The sequence below is a fragment of the Triturus cristatus genome, chromosome 3_2, assembly GCF_964204655.1.
Source record: "Triturus cristatus chromosome 3_2, aTriCri1.1, whole genome shotgun sequence".
NCBI lineage: Eukaryota > Metazoa > Chordata > Amphibia > Caudata > Salamandridae > Triturus > Triturus cristatus.
The window spans coordinates 31,646,310-31,669,879 of record NC_140584.1 but is presented as its reverse complement, the minus strand read 5'-3'; the positions used below and the strand labels follow the sequence as shown (position 1 = coordinate 31,669,879).

Below are 23,570 nucleotides of genomic sequence, written 5' to 3'. Positions count from 1 at the left end.
TGGCGCGGAGTGGCATACAGTAGAGTTGAGTGGAATGGAAAAAAAGTGAAGTGTCATGGAGTAGTGTACAGTGTGGTGGAGGGAGTAGAGTGTCAGTGGAAGGACACTGGGTTGAATGGCGTAGAGTGGAGTACAGTGTCAGTTAAGTACGGTGTTGTGGAGTGTTATAGAGCGGAGTGGCGTAGAGGGTGTTGCTTAAAGCAGAGAAGAGTGCTGTAGGGAGGCGTCGAGCGGAGTAGATTGTCAGAGTGGAGTGGTATAGAGTAGTGTCAGAATAGAGTGGAGTAAAGTGGCACAGAGGAGCATAGAGAGTTGTGTAGAGCATCATGGAGTAGTGTCATAGATTGGCACAGGGGAGTAGACTGGAGTGACAGAGTGGTGTGTCAGTGGAGCAGAGTTTAATGGAGTAAAGCATGATAGAATGGAGTACTGTGGAGTGGAATGCTTCAGAGTGGAGCAGCCTAGAGTGAAATGATACAATGTACAGTGTAGACTGGCATACAGTACATTGGTTTAGAGTACAGTGGCGTAGAATAGATTGCAGGGGTGTAGAGTCAAGTGGCATACAGTGAAGTGACAGAGTGAAATTGTGCAGGATAGAGTGGAGTAGTGCAGGGTTGAGGGCAATGGCCCAGAGTGCAGTACAGTAGAACTGAGTGGTGAGGAGTAGAGTGCAGTGGCATAAAGTGCAGTCATGCGCAGCAGTGTCAGAGTGCAGAGTAGTCGAGTGCAGGCCCACAAAGTGGTTCAGAGCAGAGGGGTGCAAAGAGCAGTGACGTAGAGTGCAGAGTAGAATACAGTTGCGTAGAGTGACGTAGCGTGTCGTGGCATAGGATAGAATTTTGTAGAGTATAGTGGCGTAAAGTGCAGTGGCGCAAATTAGTTTATGGAGGTGTGCATTTGTTTTGAGTGCAGTGGCATTGGGGTAGAGTGCAGTGGCAGTAGCATAAAATGCAGTGGCACAGAATATAGAGCAGTGTAGAGTAGACTGCAGGGGTGTAGAGTGGATTGGGGAAGGATAGAGTGGAGTGGCACAGGGTAGAGTGCAGAGCTGTAGAGTGCTGAACATTACAGTTGAGTGGTCTAGAGTGAAGTGGCATAAAGTGCAGTCATGCAGAGCAGTGTCAAAATGCAGGGTCAGAGTGGTGCAGAGTAGAGTGGTGCAAAGAGCAGTGATGTAGAGTACAGTGGTGCAGAGTAATATACAGTGGCGTAGTGTGCAGTGGCACAGAGTCGAATGCTGGTGAGGATAGTGGCGTAAAGTGCAGTGGTGCAAAGTAGTTGGCGGAGGGGTGCATTGGTTTTGCATATAGTGGAGTGGTATAGAGTAGTGGCGTAGAGTACATTGGCATAGAGTAGATTGCACCACTCCAATCTACTCTGAAACAATCTACTCTATGCCACTGCACTTAACGCCACTCTGCACCACTCCACTCTTTGCTAGGGCAATCAACACTGCGCCACTCTACTCTATGCCACAGCACTTTACACCTCTACTCTATGAAACTGCAGTCTATCCTGCACCACTTCAATCTACTCTGAAACAGAGTGGAGTGGCCTACACAGTGGCAACGAGTGCAGTGGTGCATAGTAGAGTGGGGCAAAGTGCACTGGCATGTGCACAGCAGATTACAGTGGAATAGAGTACATTGGCATAGAGTACAATAGAGTGGTGTAGAGTGGCGTGGCATAGAGCTGAGTGGCATAGAGTGAAGTGTTGCAGAGTGTTGTAGAGTGCAGTGGTATATAGTATAGTGGCGTGGTGTGCAGTGGTATACAATGGTGCGGAGTAAACTAACGTAAAGTGCAATGATGTAGACTATTGTGCCAGAGTATAGTGGGGTGCAGTGGCGAGAAGTAGATTGGCGTACAGTGTATTGGTACCGCAGAGAGGATAGAGTGGTGTGGACTGCACTGGCATAGAGTAGGTCATTTCAGAGTTGAGTGTAGTGGCATAGAGTGCAGTCGTATAGAGTATTGTATAGTGCAGATAGGAGTGGCTTAGAGAGAATTGGAAGAGTGGAACAATGCAGACTTCAGTGGCACAAAGTAGAGTGTTGCGGATTATACTGTCAGAGTGCAGTGGTGCAGACTGCAGTGGTGCAGAATAGAGGGGCATAGATTAGCATTGCGCAGAGAGCAGTGGTGTAGAATACAGTTGTGCAGAGTAGAATACAGTGGCATAGAGTCCATTGACCCAGAGTAGAATAGAGTGGTGTATAGTGCAGTGACAGTACAGTGGCATTGAGTATAGGTGCATAGAGTGCAGTGGCACATGGTAGACTGGCGTAGAGTGCAAAGGTTTTGAGTCAAGTGGAGTAGAATTCATTGCCATGGAGTGCAGTGGTCTAGAGTGGTGCACAGTAGAGTGCAGTGACGCCAAGTGCAGTCGTGCAGAGTAGATTAGAGTGGCATAGAGGGACTGCATAGAGTGCACTGTTGTACAGTGGAATGGTACAAAGTAAAGTCCATTGGCGTAGAATGCAGTGGTATAGAGCACAGTGTTGCAGAGTAGGGTGGCATAAAGTGCAGTGGCAAAGAGTGCAGTGGTGCATGGTAGAGTAGTGTGGGGTAGAGTACACTTGGGAAAAGTGGCGTAGAGTGAAGTGGGGCAGAGAAGACTGCAGTGACGCCGTGCGGAGTGGGGTGATGTGGAGTATGCATGGAATGGTAGAGTATTGCCATTAGACAGCACATCTTCAATTGAAATGACCATTATATTTGCACTCATACAGTTTTACTGACAAAAGTATACAGCACACAAATGATAATGTGTGGAAATGTCATCACCCAATGTATGGATTTGATCCATCAGCACAGTTAATTTACAGCCATTTCAAATTTTGTTGTGCTAGAAAATAAATAACATTGTACATCCTTCCATAAGCAGAGCCCCCAGTAGCCAGCATGATTGTCACATACATCCTCTCACTTTGAAATCAGAGATAGAAAAACACCAAGCTCCCTGGAAGACACAGCCTGACATTCGACCCTGGTATTTGAATGCACAGCAAATGCGACAAGATAAGAACAGGATTTAAAGGCATGTTTACAGAAAGCGAGTTTGTGGAAAAATACAGTAAACATGATTAAGGTACCAGGAGAGACGAGCGCCAGCCATACAGCCTAAACCAAATAAAGCGGCAAATAGAAAGCCAGAAAATGTGCGTTACAAACCACCAAGCACATGGTGAGCTACGAGCAGAATGCATTCCTAGGTCAACTTTATAAAATGTCTCCAAGATGTCTTTAGCAAACCAGACAGTTCAGACAAACATAACCAACACATAATCAGCGTCTCTGTATAAAGAAGAAAATAAAAAAAAAATAAAAAATTGCCATGAGCAAAGAGGACTGGTATAATCCAAGTCTGGTAAAATCAGAGATGGCAAATTAAAGTATTCTTAGAATACAAACTATGCCACAATATGAGCAAGTTTTATCAAAGTTGTGATATGACATTGTTACCATAATTAGTCACTTCAATGCTTGAGACCCATTGGGACACATCATCTGGGTTTTTCTAGAACTCAAACTGATTTCTGTGGTATCTTGTTCCTAAGGCAAGTAGATATTTTATAAAATTCCACACCCATGATGATATCTCAAGGTCACACTTCAGAAGAGAATGTAATTATAACCAGTTACTGACAAGCTATGAAAAATCAGATATGAAAGGAACCGTCCCTTCTGGAATTTGAGTTTGACAAACCCTTGCATTTCACAGATCGGATAGAGACAGCAGCTACTGGCACACTGAAATAAGAGATGATATTTTCAAAGGTGGGGGAAGATAAAGCCATTGCACACCTAACAGGCTTTCCAACCAATAGCAGATCCTGACTCAGAAAGAGGACACAAAGATACAAGGTGAGAAAGAAAACCAAAACCCCTCTCAATACTAATAACGGATGACGTGTATGAACTGCTAACATGGACTAGAACCTTCAAAGAAACCACTATAATCCTCTAATGTAATGGAATGGCATATATAAGGCAACAATGAGATGTTATAGACAATGTATGAGAAATGCTATAGTGGAAATGCTGCTAGCAACATTCGCTTTACAAACTGTTCTTGATGGGGCGAAAAATATTCTAGGGATTCTTTCCTTGACGGCAGAAACAGAGCTCGAGTCCTCCATGGGTTTACAAGGTTGGGAATACATTAGTTTTAGTGGATTTTCATTTACTATACACTTATACGATTTGAACTATGATGTAGTTTGCGTTCAATGGGTGAGGGGTTTTGGGAGGAGAACTCAAATTTCCAAGGTTCTAACAAATATTCAATGTCTACGCTATGTCTGAATAGGCTAGTTGAAGAGGCTGTAAGGAGAGAATATTGGCACACCTAAAATTCATTTGAGGGGGTCTTTCTGAACCAAACAATATGGTTAAAATTGTCTATCTAAATGGGCAAAGTCTAAATGCAACGTCTAAGAGAACGTCTCTCTAGGATTAATTATGCCCTTGTAAGCCAAACCTTAGCCGTACTCGTACGCACAAAGATAGGCCCACTCTTTTAATCTGATCATGTTAGGTCATTAATAAGCTAAACACAGGTGTGAAACCAGGGAAGCAAAGTAACTGGTATTTACACCCCGGTGAGAACTCGTTTACTAGGAATATAAGTAAAGGCACACACAAAAAACTTCTATGATTTTAATGATGAAGCATCCCAAACTTCCGAGGAGTATGGACTGTTTTACAAACTATCTAGCAGGAGAAATGCATAGCTGTGGTGGCAGGGCTCTAAAAAGGTCCATTGCGTTTGGAATACAAAAACGTAAGTGGGAAATGAAAGATCTATTTGCATGCAATACACAAACTTCAAGTGATACAAGGGCTATTCTTTGGGTCGGCGGTACACCAAGTGATCTTGTTAGCAGATGCCCTTTAAGCTCTGGGCGACCTTCAACAGTCTTTAAATACTTGGGGTTAGCATCTTTATAAATGCAAGAACCGAGCTCGCTACAAAATTTAGGAAAATCGTAGTTCCAAAATCTCATGTTGCCAGGAGAAACTGATTCCACTAAAAGAACAGTTTCAATAGGCATCTTCTTAGATTGCTCAATGGAGGAAAAAAATAATGCGGAGGGCCACAGATCTGTCGAGAGTGAACTATGCACTTCGGATACAAATTAAGAAGGAGATGTGAAGGTGGTCTCTAGCTTCTCTCACAGCTGAATCAATTTTAAATACAAGGATTTGCAAAGCCAACAGATCTCGCTTAAGAAAGAGCTACTGGATTTACCAATACTTTTTAGCCAAGTTGTACATCCACCTGGATGTGGTTCAGCATGGCTAAAAAGTTAGTGGCGTTAAGGGGTGCGCTCGTGGAGTGTTGTAAATTGGAGTGGAATGGAGTGTTGTGGAGTAGAGTGCACTGTTATGGAGTGTTGTGGAGTGTCATGAAAGGAGTAGAGTGTCAGAGTTGGTGTGTTGCAGAGTGGAGTAGAGTGTTGTAGAATAGTTCTGAACAAAATCAGAGTGGCACAGAGTGGAGTAGTGGAGTGGCATAAAGTGGAGTGGCATAGAGTGGAATAGTGAAGCGGAGTGGGACATAGTAGAACAGAGTGGAGTAAAGTGGCATGGAGTCTCGTAGAGGGAGTCGCATAGAGCATCACAGTGGGGAGTAGTGTCAGAGTGGCCTAGAGTCAGAGTAGAGCGCAAATGAGTGGAATGTCGTAGAGTAGAGCCTCGTAGATTGGAGTAGAGTGGCCTACAGTGGAGTGGCATAAAGTAGAGAGTGTTGGTTTTGTGTAAAGTGAGGTAGAGTGCACTGACACAGAGTAGATTCTTTCAGAGTAGAGTGGGGTGGTGCAGGGTAGAGTGGGGTGGTGCAGGGTAGAGTGGGGTGGTGCAGGGTAGAGTGGGGTGGTGCAGGGTAGAGTGGAGTAGTGCAGGGTAGAGTGGAAAAGTGCAGAATGGCATAGAGCTCAGTGGTGTTGAGTGGAGTGATGCAGAGTAGGCTGGCATAGAGTGCACTTGAGTGATGTACACTTCAGTGGTGCAGAGTAGGGGTAGGAGGAACTCACATTCTGCAGAATTCCAATGAGTTACATAAAAACTCCGCAAGATTCCGTAGAGTTCCATGAGTGGAAGGAATTCGGCACATCACACTGATTTTTAGCGCTGGGAGCTTATTTCGCACTGTAAAATCAGCACCAAGTGGCACGCCAGAGGGAGCTGCTTCTTTCGGCCCCTCGAGTAGATTTTCTACTGGAGCAGCAGCATTAGCAACACGAATGGTCGTGACATGCCAAAACTGACCACATTGACAAATCTCGCCGGGAGGCATTCTAGCAGCCGGAAATCCCGCCAATGCTCACTAGGGAACGCAAATTATTGCTCGCACTCACCAACTTAGCGTTGGTGAGCCATGCACTCACAAAAAAAAAAAAACAGCCACGTGGCGGTTGGCGAAGTTTCGCCGCAACTCCATGTTGCAAGTGGAACTATGAGTAGGCAAAGGTTCACAAACTGCCAGTGGGGTGGCCATTTCACCCACCCCTAGGGGAGATTAGAGTGCATTGGCCTGGAGTGCAGAGTGCATTGGCCTGGAGTGCCGAGTGCATTGGCCTGGAGTGCCAGTGGTGCAGAGTGCATTGGCCTGGAGTGCCAGTGGTGCAGAGTGCATTGGCCTGGAGTGCCAGTGGTGCGGAGTGCATTGGCCTGGAGTGCCAGTGGTGCGGAGTGCATTGGCCTGGAGTGCCAGTGGTGCGGAGTGCATTGGCCTGGAGTGCCAGTGGTGCAGAGTGCATTGGCCTGGAGTGCCAGTGGTGCAGAGTGCATTGGCCTGGAGTGCCAGTGGTGCAGAGTGCATTGGCCTGGAGTGCCAGTGGTGCAGAGTGCATTGGCCTGGAGTGCCAGTGGTGCAGAGTGCATTGGCCTGGAGAGCCAGTGGCGCAGAGTGCCAGTGGCGCAGAGTAGATTGTTTCCGAGTAGAGTGTAGTGGGGTAGAGTGTAGTGTTGCGGGGTAGAGTGTAGTGTTGCAGAGTAGAGTATAGTGGCGTACAATGCAGAGTAGATTGGCACAGAGTACAGTGGCATAGAGTGTATTGGTAGAGTGCAGTGATGCAGAGTAAAGTCCCACAGAGTGCAGTTGAGTGGCGTTGAATATTGCAGAGTGCAGTGGCATAGAGTACAATGGTGCAGAGTAGAGTGGCATAGAGTACAATGGTGCAGAGTAGAGTGGCAGAGTTCAGTGTCGGAGAGTGCAGTCTTGCAGAGTAAAGTGTCAGAGTGCATTGGCATACAGTACAGTTGTGCAGAGCAAAATAGAGTGGCGTAGAGTGCAGTGACAGAGTGCAATGGTCTAGAGTGGCGTGGAGAAAAGTGCTGCAGAGTACAGTAGATTGACAGAGTCGTTGGCGTAGAGTCCACTGGTTTTGAGTAGTGTAGTGTGCACTGGTGAAGAGTGCAGTGGTTTATAATAGAGTGATGTAGAGCGCAGTGGCGTAGAGTGGTGCAGAGTAGAGTGGAGTAGCATGCAGTGGCAGAGTAGTGTTTTAGAACAGAGTGAAGTGGCGTAAAGTAGAGTGCAGCGGCATAGAGTGTACTGGATTAGAGTGGAGTGGTAAAGAGTTGAGTGCATTGGTGTAGAGTGCAATGGTATAGAGTACAGCAGTGTAGAGTGCAGTGGCGAAGTGTGCCATGGTGCATAGTAAAGTGGGATAAAGAGCTTTGGCGAAGAGTGGATTGGCGTAGAGTACAAAAAAGTGGCGCAGAGTAGCACAGAGTAGAGTGGCATAGAGTTCAGTGGCATAGAGTTCAGTGACAGAATAAAGTGGCGTGGAGTGCAGTGGCATATAGTACAGCGTTGTAGAGTATAGAGGTGTACAGTACAGTGGTGCAGAGTAGCTGGCATAGAGTGCAGCGGCACAGAGTATTGGTTTTGAGTAAAGTGGAATAGAGTGCACTGGCATAGAGTGCGGCAACAGAGTGCAGGGACATGGAGGGGTGTAGAGTGCAATGTCGCAGAGTGGAATAGAGTGGCAAACAGTACAGTACATTGCTTTAGAGTAGAGTGAAGTTGCGTTAAGTGCAGTAGTGTAGAGTACATTGCTTCACAGTAGAGTGAAGTGGTGAAGAGTGCAGTGGGATGGAGTAGATTTCTTCAGAGTAGAGTTGAGTGGCATACAGTGCAGTGGCATGGAGTAGAATGTTGTAGAGTGCAGTGACGGACTGCAGTGGTGAAGAGTTTAGTGGCAAAGAGTGCAGTCTTGCAGAGCAGAGTGTTGTAGTGTGCACTGGTGTAAAATGCAGAGGTGAAGAGTAGAATAGAGCGACGTAGAGTGCAGCAACAGTGCAATGGACTAGAGTGGCGTGGAGTAATAGGCTTAGAGTCCAATTGTTCTGTGTAAAGTGGTGTTGTGTGCTCTGGCAATGAGCGCAGTGGTTTAGAATAAAGTTGCGTAGATCGCAGAGCAGAGTGGTGTGGTGTAGTGTGTTGTAGCGTGCAGTGGCACGGAGTGGTGTGGCGTAGAGTAAAGTGGTGTAAAATGAAGTGGTGCCGGGTGGAGTGCAATGGCATAGAGTGCACTGGAATGGAATGGCACAGAGTAGAGTGAATTGGTGTGGAGTGCAGTTGTATTGAGTGCAGTACTGCAAAGTAAAGTGGCACAGAGTGCAGTGTAGAGTGGAGTAGACTAGAGTGTAGAGTGCAGTGGTGCATATTAGAAAAGAAAAAAGTAGAGTGGGGTAGGGGGCATTAGCGTAGAGTGCCGTTGAGTGGCACAGAGTGCAGTGACGCAGAGTAGAGTGGAATATAGTTATAATTGTATTTATATAGCTCTAAGGAATCAAAGTGTTTTTCATCTAGTAGCAAGCTACTCCGGAACCCAAATAGGATTAATGGTGAATTAGTATAGGGAAACATGAATTTAATTTGAGCGATGGACATGTGAGTATGTTAACTGGATTGAAAAAGGATAGTGGAGGGAATGGTTTGCATTTATATAGTACTTGCTACCCCATATGAGGAGTAAAGGCACTTTTCGGCAAGTAACACACTACACCAGGATCTAAACAAGATTAGTGGTGAATTAGTATAGGGAAATATGAAATTAAATGTGAATGGAGCATTAAGTAGGCAGTTTAAATGCATGTTAAGAAGGTGGGCAAGTAGCAAAGTATTGTCATAGTTTTACATATATTTATTTATCCATTCCACGCTTCTGCAACATTAAATCAATAGCCAATTATTCTACAACACTTTGAAAAAAGCCAAGCTTTTGGAACACTTGTGTAATTAGTCATGCCGGTAAGCAATTGCGACGCTGTTTTTTTAGGGGGGGGGGGGGTGGGGGGGGGGGGGGGGCTGTCTGATGGGCCTGTACCAAACTAACCAATCCAATATGACTCCTGGGGTACCTTTTAAAATGCAAGCGAGACTTCTGCCACTTTCATCCTTTAACTAGCTCGCAAGTACAACAGCCATCTTTGAATAGGTATCTCTCTGTCACATGTTAGAATGGCTACTATTTAATAATAGGCAATCACCGCTAGTTTTGACTCTGCACTAAATAAAGCGTTAGGCGGGAGCGTGGAAGATAAAGCTATTTGAGAAAATAGTGCTCGGAGAATGTAATTAAAGCCTACCGAGTAACAACACGTAACTAAGCGTGTCACCATGGGAGGTTACAAAATGAGACATGGCAGTACTAAGGAGGGACTACTAAGCCTATTGACCAAGGAACAGCCACAGTTTACAATGGACAATGACACAGACAATTAAAAATATGGGAGGGAGAGCGGGCAGAGCTTCAAGTCCCTACCTGAATACAGCATGCCTCGCAAAGCAGCGCATGCGCTGTCCATACTCGACCTAAAAATTATTTGAAAGGGGTTTTCTTCAAACCTTTTATACAGTGCACATTAGACAAATGTACGATAATCAAAATGTCTCAATTACATTCAAATATATCATCGAGTAATGAAACTCATAATGAGAGAAGCTACCAGGAGGGATAAAACTCCCTTTGAAGCACTTTTGTCATGACCCCGCTTTGATCTGACAATGCTTTGGAGAAGCGAAACTGATAACTTCAGCCTGGTGGAAGAACAAAAAAAAATTCGCCCACTTTGAGCCCGTCTAAAGGGCAAGAGGTTTACCTACGATAAAGGCGGTGCCACGTTTGGGAGCACTAAACGTATTGTCCCAATATCAGCACTTAATGACTCATATTAAAGGAGAAGTGCGATAAGCATTTAATTCTGCATCACGAATTATACTGGAAACCACTTGCATGCGCTTGACAAGCATGTTGGAAGAGTAAAAGATCCTCACAAGATGGGGGGGGGGGGGCAGGAAATTATCGTTAGATAGAAGGTTTTGCTCGGGAGTGATATTTAGTGGCTTTACAATGCCTGTGACAGATGTCGTGACACGTTCCCACGACTGCCTGTTACTTGGCCACAACCAAACAGTTAAAGATACATTTTTTCCATTTACTTGACTTACCAGCAACAAAGAAAGCATTGGTTACTTAACCTAAATAAACACCACAAAGAGATTAAAAATAGAAATACACTGCTAACACTTAACATCCCAGCTGCTGGCACTTGCCCTCCCACGTTCATAAACGACCCACTTGTGAAGAGTGCTAAAAAAAAAAAAAAAGCACAGGCCTGTGAACAAAATTTAAAAAAAGACATTCGCCTTCCACGTCAATACCATGTCAGCAGATTACTGCATAATATCATTAACAAATTTAATGGCAAGACCCACTGCGGTAGCAACAGATGTCCGAACAAGCTATTGCATAATCTCTTGATTCCAAAGAGATTTGTTGTGGTGTGTACTTTGTACGGTTTAAAGGATGGCCGTAGGATACAGTCAAAGTCCGAGTTTATCATTCAACAATGTTTTTACGCGTTTCATAACTAGGCCACACCAGATTCCCCACAGACCAGGCCTTGCAGAACGTACTAGCTTTACCTCAGATGGCGCATGCACGGTGCACATCAAAGGAAAACCGCTCACTTAAGGTAACTCCAAAGGCGCGTGGGATTGGAAGCAGAGCACTGTACCTGCCTACGCCCTCGATCGGTGCTTTTATGTTCACTTACAGAGACACCAAAACCGCAGTAACAAATAGACTTTTTTTAAACGAAAAAAAGTGAGCTGAAAGTGCAATTCCCTTTGATTTATGTCGTTTAAGAAGTTAAGCAATGATTCTACTTGCAAGATCGAGTACTGTAGCCAGCAAATGAAGCCACCACCCCCGAGTACCACCAGTGCGTCTACATCCAGACGCCAAATAGCAATTAACCCAGAAATGACCGAAGGAAGTCTTTCCTACACTTGCACCAAACTTTCGCCTAGGGATAGAGACTGTCTGTTTCACGACCATTCTTAGACAGTAAATAAAGAAAAGTGTTAAGACTGGAAACAAAGGCAACAGGCCCTGCTCCACCGCTTGGAAGATAGTATAGTATCTACTCCGTGACATGGGGAGCCTTGGAGGGTTTAACAGCGCCGTTGGCAGAGCAGCATGCAAGTGGAGTTAGGGTGATTTGTTATTTGCTACTTAATCGCAGGTTGATAGCCATGTTTGAACATCACCTGCAAGGAAAAGCTAGGTTCTAGGAGCCAGATCTCACGTTTACCGAGACTGAGTGATACAACAAGGCCTCCACCAAAAATTCAGGTACGCAGCACTTCAAAAGTCAGAGACCGTGAGCGTGGATTGTCCTAGATGTGGTGGAGAGAGAGCTTCCTTTCTGCATATGGCCTGGGCATGCTTGAGCTAGGGTGCAAGCCTATTGGACAACTGTGATTACACAGCTACAGGCAGTGACTGCACAACCGATCGAGGAAAAGCCTCAGGTGTGCCTGCTCTGTATTGTTAAACAATATAAAGGGGAAAAATGCACTGAAAGTTCCTACAGTTGGCATTAGTACTGGTTAAGGGAAGAGTGGCCATGGTTGTTGAGCACGAGGGCCCCTTCCATTCCTTTATGGTATAAAGACGTAGTTGAGTGGGCGCTGGCAGAGGAGGCACACATGAAACTTAATTGATGGGATGAAAAATTGCAGGAGGATTTAGACTCCTGGGCCACGCGGTTGGAGGCCATGGTAAATGGGGATTGGTGGGAGTAATGAACAGGGCACGCAATCACAAGGGACAGAACATATTATCACACACAAGCAGTGGTCGATGAATGCAAGGGGAGATGTAGTTCCATCGGGTCGGGATGAGCTATGGACAATCCGGGGGTGCACACTCTGGCATGTGTATTTAGTGGCTTGGATGTAACTATGTTTGTGGAATACCAATGTATTATTTGAAGCAATCGCTTTGGGAGGGAATTGGGGTCGAGACTGATGCGAGGGAATGAGGTTTGGTTACTTCGAAACTTGTACTTAGAGACTGTGTGTGCACTGAACAAATGGACCATTGACTGTAATTTTCCTGTTATACTCTTGATTAGTTGTGCTGAAACTGTGTCGTACGGATTTGACATATGTTGACACAGGAAAGGACAACAACTAACAAGTAAAAAGCGTTTTTTTAAACGGAGTGCAGACGTGAATTTGCTACTGCACTATAAACAGTGCATTGGTGAAAAGGGACCAGCTGTTTGAAGAGATTGGTCTACCTTTAACTGCAGTTGGCATCCTGGCACCCATTTCAAAGGTGTGGCGGGAGGCAGAGTTCCGCTGCAGGCAGGTGGAGTGACTGCACCCATTTGTAGGGGAAGCCTCAGGGAATGCATGGAACATCTGTGCCTCAACTGCGGATGCACTGTGGCACTTACTGTAATTCTGCCCCAGGTTTTGGCAACCAGATCTCAGGGTCACTTCCATGCTTTAACAGTTCCTTACCAAAAGAATAGATCAACAACATTTGGAAAATTATCTTGGTACCCTTATTATCCTTTCACAATCACAGAAAGCCATCTGCCCGTTATGAAATCCTTAAACCCTCACTAAGAACCACATAGGTGCAAAAATTGATGGCAAATGATACAGTAATGAGGCCTTTCTTCGGGCAGGGAGCTGGTGGTATATGGAATAATGAGAGATGAGCCATCTGTAGCGTAGAGCAGCCATGCCATGGGTGGTGGGAGGATAATCAACACTGGATTAAGACAGAGGAAGGGTTGTGGCCACACTTATTCCCACAATGTGGCTCTAGCTTTACTTGTTACTAGGACATAGGCATGGCCGCTGCAATTATGTGGCAAGGAAGGCCATAGCTCACTTAATTATGCAGCATAATGCAGCACATTCTAAGGCAGTATTCGTTTGCCATTTAGTCACTAGAACACATGCTAAAGACTGTTTGCACAAGTTTCATCTCATAAGTACCAGTTCAACACCTCAATACAGGAACCGAAAGGGTACCTGTTAACCCTTGCAATGAGCCTGCGACTGTATGGACCCACATGTGGTCTTTTTTCAGGTTGAGCATTGGACATTTCTTGTATATACTTTAGTATATACTTATATGTGTATGTACTTTGTGGGCTCTGGAGGTCTGCTTCCGCTTAGAGACTTTCTTTCTGTCCAACTGCATCTATTTAACTGTCTTGATAGAAAACGACCAGTAGAGGTCAGTAAAATGCCAGAAGTGCTTTCTACTGAGGGACTTTTTTTTTTTTTTTTTAATCTGGCATCTGCCTCTATTTAACTTTCTTGATAAAAAATGACCAGCAGAGGTCATTGAATTACCAGAATCACTTTAGCATTCTCTAGATTCCAGTCCATAGAAATGGTCTTCCACAAACACCCATAGACAATAAAAAAATATATATATATTGTATTTTCAGTGATATAACCACCAAAGGCCCTGATTTTAAATTAAAAACAGTGCTTTGGTGTATACCATTTCCCGCTGAAAGGCAATATTTCTCTCCATGTGTTCCCATACCTGGTGTGTCACACAGTTTGGTGCTTACTTTCCCTCCATGTTAAATAACAGTAGATGTTTCAGCACCCAGGCTAATCTGCTGCATAGCTAAATACATATAAGGTCCCAAAGGCGAGACCGATTGCATTGCAAATGCGTGTTTAGTAACTTGTGATCCGTTTGAAATAGGAACAAAATTTTTTTGTTACATCTGCAAATTATGCTGCCACTGTTGAATTATGTAGCAAGGATGGTTATTCTAAAATTGTGAGTAAGCGTCCAAGCATCACATTATTGCAGTGAACCTATATACAGGGTAAGTTACAGAACGCGCCCACAAATATAAAAGAGCCCCGTAGGAACTAACGGCTGGGCTAACAATTAACAAAAACATTAGCTATTATTCCTTAGGTCTGGGAACGCGCCATTTAATATTAACTTTTAGCCTCTCCTTAAGGGGCTTCTGGGCCCTTTGATCCCGAGCCGGAGAAAGTGTCAAAGTGTGCTTCTGTCAGAAAGTATTGTGCGTGCCTTGTGGTGGTGGTGGTGACTGTTAACAGGGTGGGAGCCCTTAGTAATCCGGCCTCTTGGCACCAGGATGCACAGATTTCTATTGGTGTTTTGTACAAGTAGATTTTGGTGCATTTTCTTGGGTAGGGGTCGTTTTTCCCTATACAATGCCCTATACGTTCATTTAAGTGCGGCTGAAAGGTTTTGCTCCGACGAAATAAAGTGTCTTGGTCTCGGGCCCTTCTGTTGTATTTTTGGGGTCAATCGTGGTGCTCACCAGGTCCCTTTCACTAAACCAATAGTGCACAGGGTTCGAAGTAATCATTTACTACAACTCAAAAACACCTAAACCAGTGAAAAATACCTGTGCAGGGTCGACCCAGCGACATATCTGAACTTCAGGGCACGCCTAAAATCCACCACAAAGCACCAAAAACTCCAGGCTCAAATTCGAAGTATGAATAGTTCATATCTGCATCAGACTAAGAAGCACTCACAAACAGCACAAGGTAAGAGGTCGCAGGTAAATGACCTGTTTTTTCACAAGAATTAATAAATAAATAATGAAGACTGCACAGTGGAAAATCATATGAACGGAGATCAAAAGATGTCCAAAATTAAATGTAAAGTCCGGTGACTCATTAAAAACTGTTCAGATAGACTGGTGCAAGGTCTTAGCATTTCTGTAAAACTTTGGACTGTTGCCAGCTTTGGTGCCCCGCCCAATGCCACCCGATCCAGTCTAAACTGCAACCATGCAGGTGGGCGTTGCACAAGACACTCCTGTTATCACAGAGAAACAGAAACACAGACCGTAGGGCATTTTTTTTTTTAAATCAACCACGAGCCTACCTTTCTGAACTGTTAGAAAGAACTCCAATTGCATGACAAAATGGAGGACTTCCAAGGTCAGATAAAACCAGGAAACAGGATACAAAATGTCAACTATCTAGCAGATGCCAAAGGGCAGAATTCTACATACAAACGCATTCTGTTCTGAGAAAATCATATGTATTTCTTCACCAGGAATGCCGCTGAAATCTTCTAGGTGTGTTCTGTTTAGGCGTGCCATTTATTTGCTTTTCATGTGCTGCATATACACCACGTGCGCGATATCACAGCGCTTACGTGTTTCATATGAAAAGACTATTCAATACTTTTGTTTTTTCGCAGGATTAATTTCTACGGGAGTTGTCCTATGTGTCATACATAACGATGTATGCCCAGCAGTGACGCTTGGGAGCCGAGCACATGGGCTAACATTGAGGCACATGGGCAAACATTGAGGCCGCAGTGATCACCTGTACTACTTACCTGATATGCAAGGAAACCCGAGATTCATTTTTCTTTGCTTTGTGACCCGATGGGACATGTAATGTGATGTGATATCTGTGTAATATTCAATAAAAGACACGTTGGAAAACAACAAAAAAACATTCACTACATCAATCTAACATGTATACTTGAAAACTTTTTTCGCCACACCAGCAGCTTACATTTTTCTCTTACGAGGGGTGGGTGGGGTATTATCACAGAGAAGCAGAAACACAGACTGTAGGGCATTTTATGCGGGGTGGGGTGTACGCGTTCGATAGCCCTAACGGTTTGCGTGGCATGCATATGGTGATCAAATAACTGCATGTAACCCTGGCGCGAGGTTCCCGCTCTATACTTTAATTCATCAATCAGTGCATTTTGGGAGTTTTAGTCTCGGTTCGGTTCGAAGGAAACAATTGGACCAGCGCAGCTGATTGACTTGAAAAAAAAGTTTTTTAAAAAGCCCTTACTCTGAAAATTGTTCTCCAAACGACACTGAAAATATGGCGGCAATTTGCATCTGCTGTTTAAGGGCTAGTGGATTAAGAAAATTACACATTTTAATTTTCATTTTACCAGTCGGATGGTTGGTTGAGTTTCCTTATGTTCATAGCTGCCCTAAAACCGTTTCACACAAAAAATCTGTTGACATAAGAAGGCATTTAATGTAATTTGCCTGCTGCCACCCGCATTGCTTTCTCGTCTCATTGGTTGGGTGTGCAGACCCCAAAGGCAACAAGCATTTGCAATGCAACAGGTCTCGCATTTACGTGAGTTTGAGCTGTTGGCATTGTAAATGACAATGCCTTTTATTTATGTTTTGGTTTTGGAACATAAATAAAACACATTGTCATTTACAATGCCAACAGCTTAAACTTGCGTAAATGCGAGACCTATTGTATTGCAAAAGCTTGTGCATTGAGTGTCGTCGGGTAGTGCAAACTCGTGTTCTCACTGTAAGTGGAGTGAAAGTGGCCTTTGGTTGTTGAGATTTGAATGTTAAAAACATAGTTGTGTTGCTCCTCATCAGCCGGGCTAGAACACATAGCTGAGTTAGTTACAATGTTATTATTTCTTGTGTTTATGAACCTGGGGTTCAAATGGCAGAAAATGACCAGCAACTGGCAGGTAGGTATTCACCCTTTTAGCATACATTGCTTAGTATGTGCACAACGGAATCCATGAAGTCGTCTAGAGCTAATAATGTCACGAGAGGCCGGCGGTCACCGAGTTAACAGCGCCTTTAATGCAGGGGCGTCCTACGTAGTAAGTACGTGAGTGGCAGGTACATGTCTTATTTTCAGAATGTCTAGGTATGATTCATTTTCAAACAATTAATTTAAATGATGTCAGTTCCACTCAATAGTCAGACCATCTCATAGTATTGGATTTGTAAATGAATACCAGCACATAAAACAGTGCAGATTTTTGTTTCCATGTAACGTGTTCAGCAAAGTCAGGGCATTCCAAGCAACAGTCCAATCCCCTGCAAATAACTATAAGCAGGCAATAGCTGGTGACTCCAATAATTATTGTATTTAATGCATAGTGTTCAAAAAGCAGAGAAGCTTAATTTGGGTCAGCGGTTTCCGGTGCGCGGCACTGGCAGATAATTGTCAGCACTGGCTCTAGTGACAGCCCAGCACATGGTGAGGTTGTCTTTTTTAATTCTGAGGTGAGCACATCATCTGTGTCTATTATGTGAACATACACTGGGCATGAATAATACCAGCCTCTCATGCAGTTATTATAGCTTTGGAAAGCTGGAAATCTCTGAATTGTTAAACTTGTAGGATATTGCTGCTTAGGTGTTATGTTGGTACTGTCAATGGCAGTGCTGTCGGGTTTGCGTGGTGCGGGGTGCAGTAGCCTTCTAAGAAGAGCCCTGGCAGTTATTTTTTTTTTTTTACAAATCAAGCAAATAGAATGTTTCCAATATTAATTATTAAGGGGTACTGTGCTTCATTTCCTAGGTGGCACAATTCATCACTGGGGAATGGAGCCAGACAGGAGCTGTAACTGAAATGTAGAAGCCCTGGAATGTCCGTGTTATTGAACCCTCTCATTAACCTTCTCCGGGCCGTGACATATCCACAATTATGAATGCTGCTGCTTTCGAACTGTGATTTGTAGGCCAGTGGCACATTTTGGTTACAACCTACTTCCAAATAAATACATTTTTGCCTGCTTACACCAAATAACCCCTGGCTTTTATGCTCGCATGCCCCTGCATGTACACTGCGGGGTTTCTTAGCATGCGATTCTTTGGGGGCCAGTTCTCAGAGAATCTTCTTCAGCTAAAAGCCTCAGTACAAACTCCACATTCGACGTGGTAAGATCTCTCTAGATAATCCACGTAAAACAAGCCGAAAATATGCTCTTAAGATAAACGTGCCATGCGTGACTAGCTGAACATTTTCACAACCCCCATGTTTAATAGCATGCCTAAAGTGTGTTCACAAGATCTAAGTTTATGATCATGTTGAACATCTCCTTATAAATTGAACATGCACTCACATGCTATAAGTCCCTGAAAAAAAACGCCGAAAATGTACGCTCTATTAATAACCAGCACTGAAAGTGCATGCTGAACATTAGGGTTTACAAGATCACCAAGTGTTACGGGAAAGCGCTAAAAGGTCAAATAATTGCTACAGTGGGGATACGTAGTAGAAGAACATACTATGATGAGACATATGTTCAAAGATTAACACGTAAGGGCATGTCGAAAAGCTGTTTAATTTACAGCAGACACATGCATCTGTTAACAACTTCCACATGCAATGACATGCTTGGAACAAGCAGCAAGGTTGGGGTATTAGAGGAGGGGGGCGTTAATGAGCAGCAACACAAAGGAGACAGGGCGGGAGTTAAAAGCAGAGACGTGAGAGGAGGAAGGGAGGGACTGGACTCAGGTAAACAACCAGCGGAGGGTTGGAGGTGGTGCTAGATCGGACGGCCTGGGGAAAATGCGATCACATACATATAGTACATTGCCTATACCACTGCGAACCTCTAGCAGATGTGTCTGCGCGCACACAACCAAAGCTTTCAGCCAGGATTTAACAGCGCAGGCACTTCTGTAAAGTGCTCCTGTAAATAATAATTGAGCATTGAAGTTCACGCGCTCCCACAGCCGAGGCAGTGTTAATTCTTACACGAAGTTTACTTTGACAGCATTGTACTTTAAAGACCCAGCAGCAGTACAAGGAAAGAGGGGAAGGCACCTCCAAAACTGCTGGTAACATTTGGCGTTGATCTTTAAATGCACAGCAAATGTAAGGAGATAAGGCATGATTTACAAGCGTCGTAGGCACAACCTAAACAAGCGCGCACTGAAGCTGACGGAGTGGGAGCGGGCACGCAGGCTGCCAAATGGTGCGATGAATCACGGCTAAAGTGAAAGCAAACAAGTGGTTGCAGGACTCCAAATGGTGCGCGCGCCCGGACGGGTCACATGCACTGTAGTTGGAGGCCTGCAAAGCCACTGTTTGCACTTCCAAAACGCGCTTACTATAAGTCTCGCCAGAGCAGCGCTAAAGCGCTGGTCAGGCGAGACCTAAAAACAACACATGTTTGAGAGTGTGCTTTAAGGCGCCAGGTCACTTTAGATTGTGCAGGTGTGTGTGTGTGTGTGGGGGGGGGGGGGGAATGTTTGACAAAACACCAAGATACCATATTTACATACAACTTGATAGACTGTCTCACATCACAGGCAGATCACTAAAATATTCACGTGCAACACTTCTGCTTCTCAGCATTGATTGCACTTATCTGCGATTTGAGGGTATCCTAATTCGATACAACACTACACAAATAAAGCAACGAAACCCCTATTTAGATTTATATAACGATCGAAGAATCTCTTGTAGCAGCTGGGGACTCAACATGATTTTTAACTAGGTTTTGATACGTTTTCGGAACTTGGAGGGATCTGATGTGGACAGAGGTCAAAATGGAGAGAATTATCGGTTCCAGCTGTGTATTCAGACTGAACAAAGCTCGAGCTGTGGAGTTTTGAGCAGTCTGGCCGACTAAAGAATGGTTTAGAGAACCCGAAGCAAATAGCATTGCTAAAGTCCAGACGGGACTGCATAATTTAAATGCCACAACGACCATATGGGCAAAAGAGAAAAAATGGAAGATACAGCCTAATCCCCGCATATATAGACGAAAGATTTAGTGACTGCAGAAATCTGATGGTTGAGAGACAGATTTTGATCAAGGAGGGGGGTCAAGTTCCAAACCTTATCCACTGGAGGGGAGCTGGGCCCCTAGACTGGGGCTAAATCATGTTGACACAACAACCTATAACGTTTTGCTCCAGGGAACACTACCTGTCCATTAGAAATTAAACCGACACCCACAACTAGTCATCCTCCTACCGACTGTGCAGTGCCTAGGTGCAACTGTTTGTAGTGCCATACAAGCCTCCTCGTTAATACACTCTTTCGGCATTGTCCATTACAATCCTATGAGCAAACATTCAATGATAATTACCACGTTCAAAATGTAAACAACAAACAACTTAAGGTTGGCGCGATCATGCTATCACCCAACGCGAAACTGCAGGACCCTGGAAGGGATGATAAACTAGCTCTGCGAGGGTAGAATTTGAACCCATGACCTTCGTGTTGGAAATAGATCCGCCTTCTCTGATGTCTAACCCCTCAGCCATCTCACTGGATTCTTGAAATGGTTACACATGCAAGTGAGACAAATACCCCACTCCATGGAACAGGCACCAACGTTCTTCAAAGACAGGACCAGCTCGTCATCAACAACCATGTTTTGGCTGGGATTGCTTGAAAGGCGGGACAAGCGCTGGAACTTTCTAGCTCACTAGAGAAATTCACAGGTGTTGTACCAAGAATGCAGAGGTCAAAGCGCACAACGGAAAAGCCCACCTATCATTTCAACAATCGGACACAAGCAAGGAGAAAACGGTCTCAAAGTCGTGACCCACAAATGTTGAAAGAAAAGAGGCCAAAATAACTGTCTGCTTCGCACATCAACTGAGCTCACCCTACTCCGAAAACAATAGCTTGTTCAGAGAGCCACTAAACATCTTAACGATAAAATAAATAGCAATGAAGAAAATAAAACGGGGGCACGGCTGACTTCATTTTGCACCAATTGAAGGTTTCTAAACGCAATCCCTGCCCTCATTGTCAAAAAGAAATTAAATATCCTTGTATAACATACTTAACAGTCCCTTGGCCACCGCGCAATGAAGTTACACCGAGCACCCAAAATCAGAGGTATTTCTCACATAGCATCGAGGCCTGGAAGGATTATCACTTGGATGAAGGCCATAGATCTGCGCTAAGCCCCTGTGTACAGCAGGCTATTGTCTTCAATCTGCTGCACAGTGACTACATCGCTTTGCTTGGGCTATTACATAATTTCAGGCAAAGGAGGGCAATCACGAAAAAAGACCCAATGACAGCTACAACTGCCAGTGACTGATTTGGAAGTTAAGGGGTGGTTAGACACGGCTAATTTACAGTCGCAAAAACATCAACTATGTAGTTCAAATAATTTCTAGTCATTTAGATTAATTCAAGCATTCCACCCAACCACTTTTTGTCTTGCCTAAGCATGAGTGGCAGCAAATAAAATACTGATAGTATCCCCAACTACTGGAGTTTACAGCCTGAAGAAAATAAAATCCCCCAAAAAAGAGCAGGCACCGTTTAGTTGTCTCATTGATGGCAAATATTGCTAACTCAGGTGTTAATGTCTCAGTAGCAGCATGTATAGCTATTTATTTGGTAGGAACGGAGCTAAGAAGCATTGGGGCCTGTACAAATATCATGATGCAGGAATATCTATAGCATCTGTGAGTTACACAATAATTACATTACAGTTCAAATATGTAATTGTTCAGTGCCTAGGTACACACAAATGTCAACGGGGTTGACTAACCCAGATCACTGGGTTCAGTGTCAGCAGCTTAGTGGCTAGACCACATCGCAAAGATGACACCATACCAAGAGACCCTTATCTGACCAACCCATGCCACCACCCAATCGAGATTGGCTAATAAAGGCCCAAGTGGGTGCCAAGTGATTAGCCATCCCTGCTCCAACTGTCCCGCAAGGGAGAAATAAGGGAGCCAACTAGACAACATATGAGATGATGTCTGAGAGCAATGGAACCACCCTAGCAGAGTTGGTTAACTCAGGTGAGAGAAGACATGACCATCCCATCAAGCACATTAAAGGACAAATAAAGTTCTATAATACAAATACATCTAAAAGTAACAGAAGAGTGCCACCCTTCAAAGACATTATAAATGGAACAAGATGGCGAAACAAAAACATTTTTAAACGACGTGAGGGGAATTGTTCCACCTAATGATTTAGTGATTTGCAGAGACCAAAGTTATAGCATGTTCAGGAGACGGTGATACCCCAATACTTAAGCCACTAATGTTGTTAAACACAATTGAAACGTGTTGGGGGAAACCCACCGTCGACCACCAACTACTGTAAGAGAAACGGACTGATACTCCCTGTATGATCTACCAACGACAGTGTGGGCAATACCCAATTTGCCTGATCTACGTAAGGGAAAAGAGGGCAATGACACCATTGACTGATCTACTGGCAGCAGACACTCTACCATCTGGTAAGGTGGGGGAACAGCCCAACGCTTCTCCAAGAAGTGGGACGAGCGCAGCCAGAGGATCCATCCAGGAAAGCAGCGGCCAACCATATCACCTGCATCGTCGCAAGAGGTTGGCGGGGTGTTTGCAACAATTAAAGGTCGGAGCAGTTAAGTTTAACCCTCACTGAACACACGATTTACAGTCGAAATCATAGTTCCCGATATACTGACAATGGGGCGGTTGGACGTAACATTCCAATGTAACCACTAGACCTCAATTACATGTCAATCACCCTATCTGTAGATTGCAAGCAATCTTATTATGGGTGAATGTACATAAAGACTTCCAAACCTATCTTTAGGTGGGAGGGGGTGGGGTAATCACTTCAGTTTTGCGAGACCACAGAACATCAAATCTGAAGAAAGAGAACGATGGCACATTCCATTTAAGACTGAAGGGGTAACTCCCCCGTACACCTGGTCTACTGGGGCTACGCCTTTATTTGCCCTTCAGTCTACCCTGCAACAATTAAAAGGAACGCAAAAGAAAATGGGTGTTAACTGGAACGGGGGCATTAGCAAACAACTGCCTCTATACAGCTTTAGCTGCGAAATTAAAGGTGCACTAATAGCAACACCCCTGTTCTCCAGCTGAGCCAGCCCTGACTCACACAGCACACAAAGGGAGGCGATACCATTCTAGTAACGGAGGGTATTCACAGCAGGTAACTAGTGTACTCCTCCCACCCGCCGACCAAAGTGGCGCACTCCCAGGCTGTGCACAGTCTTCGGTGCACCAAATCCGGACCAGAAAAAGGTGGATGCTGGTGGTAAAAACCGTTCAAGAGCGCGTCTCGGGTTCCGGCGAAAATTGGTTTGAGATGTTTCGTTTACCTCGATGTATCCAGCGAGCGTAGTCCCCGCGCTCAAAAGGAGACAGAGGGCGACAGGAACGGTCCCCATGATGCGCATATCTTCTCTCTGCAGAGTCTAAGCCTTTACTGTGCTGAAGCCGCAGCGGCTAGCAAGGATTTGGGTAGCCGGAAACTACGTCACAGGACACGCCTGTTCTAGCACTGTGACGGACAGGAGAGATTCCAGGCTATTGCAGCAGAGGGATGTGATAGGGGAGGGCACCTCGCTCTCAGCCCGGTAAACTGTGACGCTGTGCACTGCTTTCCAGTGTGGGGTGAGACGGGGGTGTGTTGGGTTGGTGGGCTAGGGATAGGTTCAAGGGGGACAGAGGAAAACGACTGCTGAATAGATCCG

At 44.7% G+C, this 23,570-nt stretch overlaps 1 protein-coding gene across 10 annotated transcripts in view; it reads right to left on the bottom strand.

Moving 5' to 3' along the window:
- Positions 1 to 23,350, bottom strand: part of APLP2 (amyloid beta precursor like protein 2) — a 697,478-nt gene extending 674,128 nt beyond the window's left edge. For all 10 annotated transcript variants that reach the window (XM_085647208.1, XM_085647210.1, XM_085647209.1 and 7 more), the window contains exon 1: positions 23,196 to 23,350. In XM_085647208.1, coding sequence (XP_085503334.1) covers positions 23,196 to 23,273 — 78 coding nt within the window. In that variant the 5' untranslated portion in view covers positions 23,274 to 23,350. The remainder of the gene's footprint in view (positions 1 to 23,195) is intronic.
- Between the last annotated feature and the right edge of the window lie 220 nt (positions 23,351 to 23,570).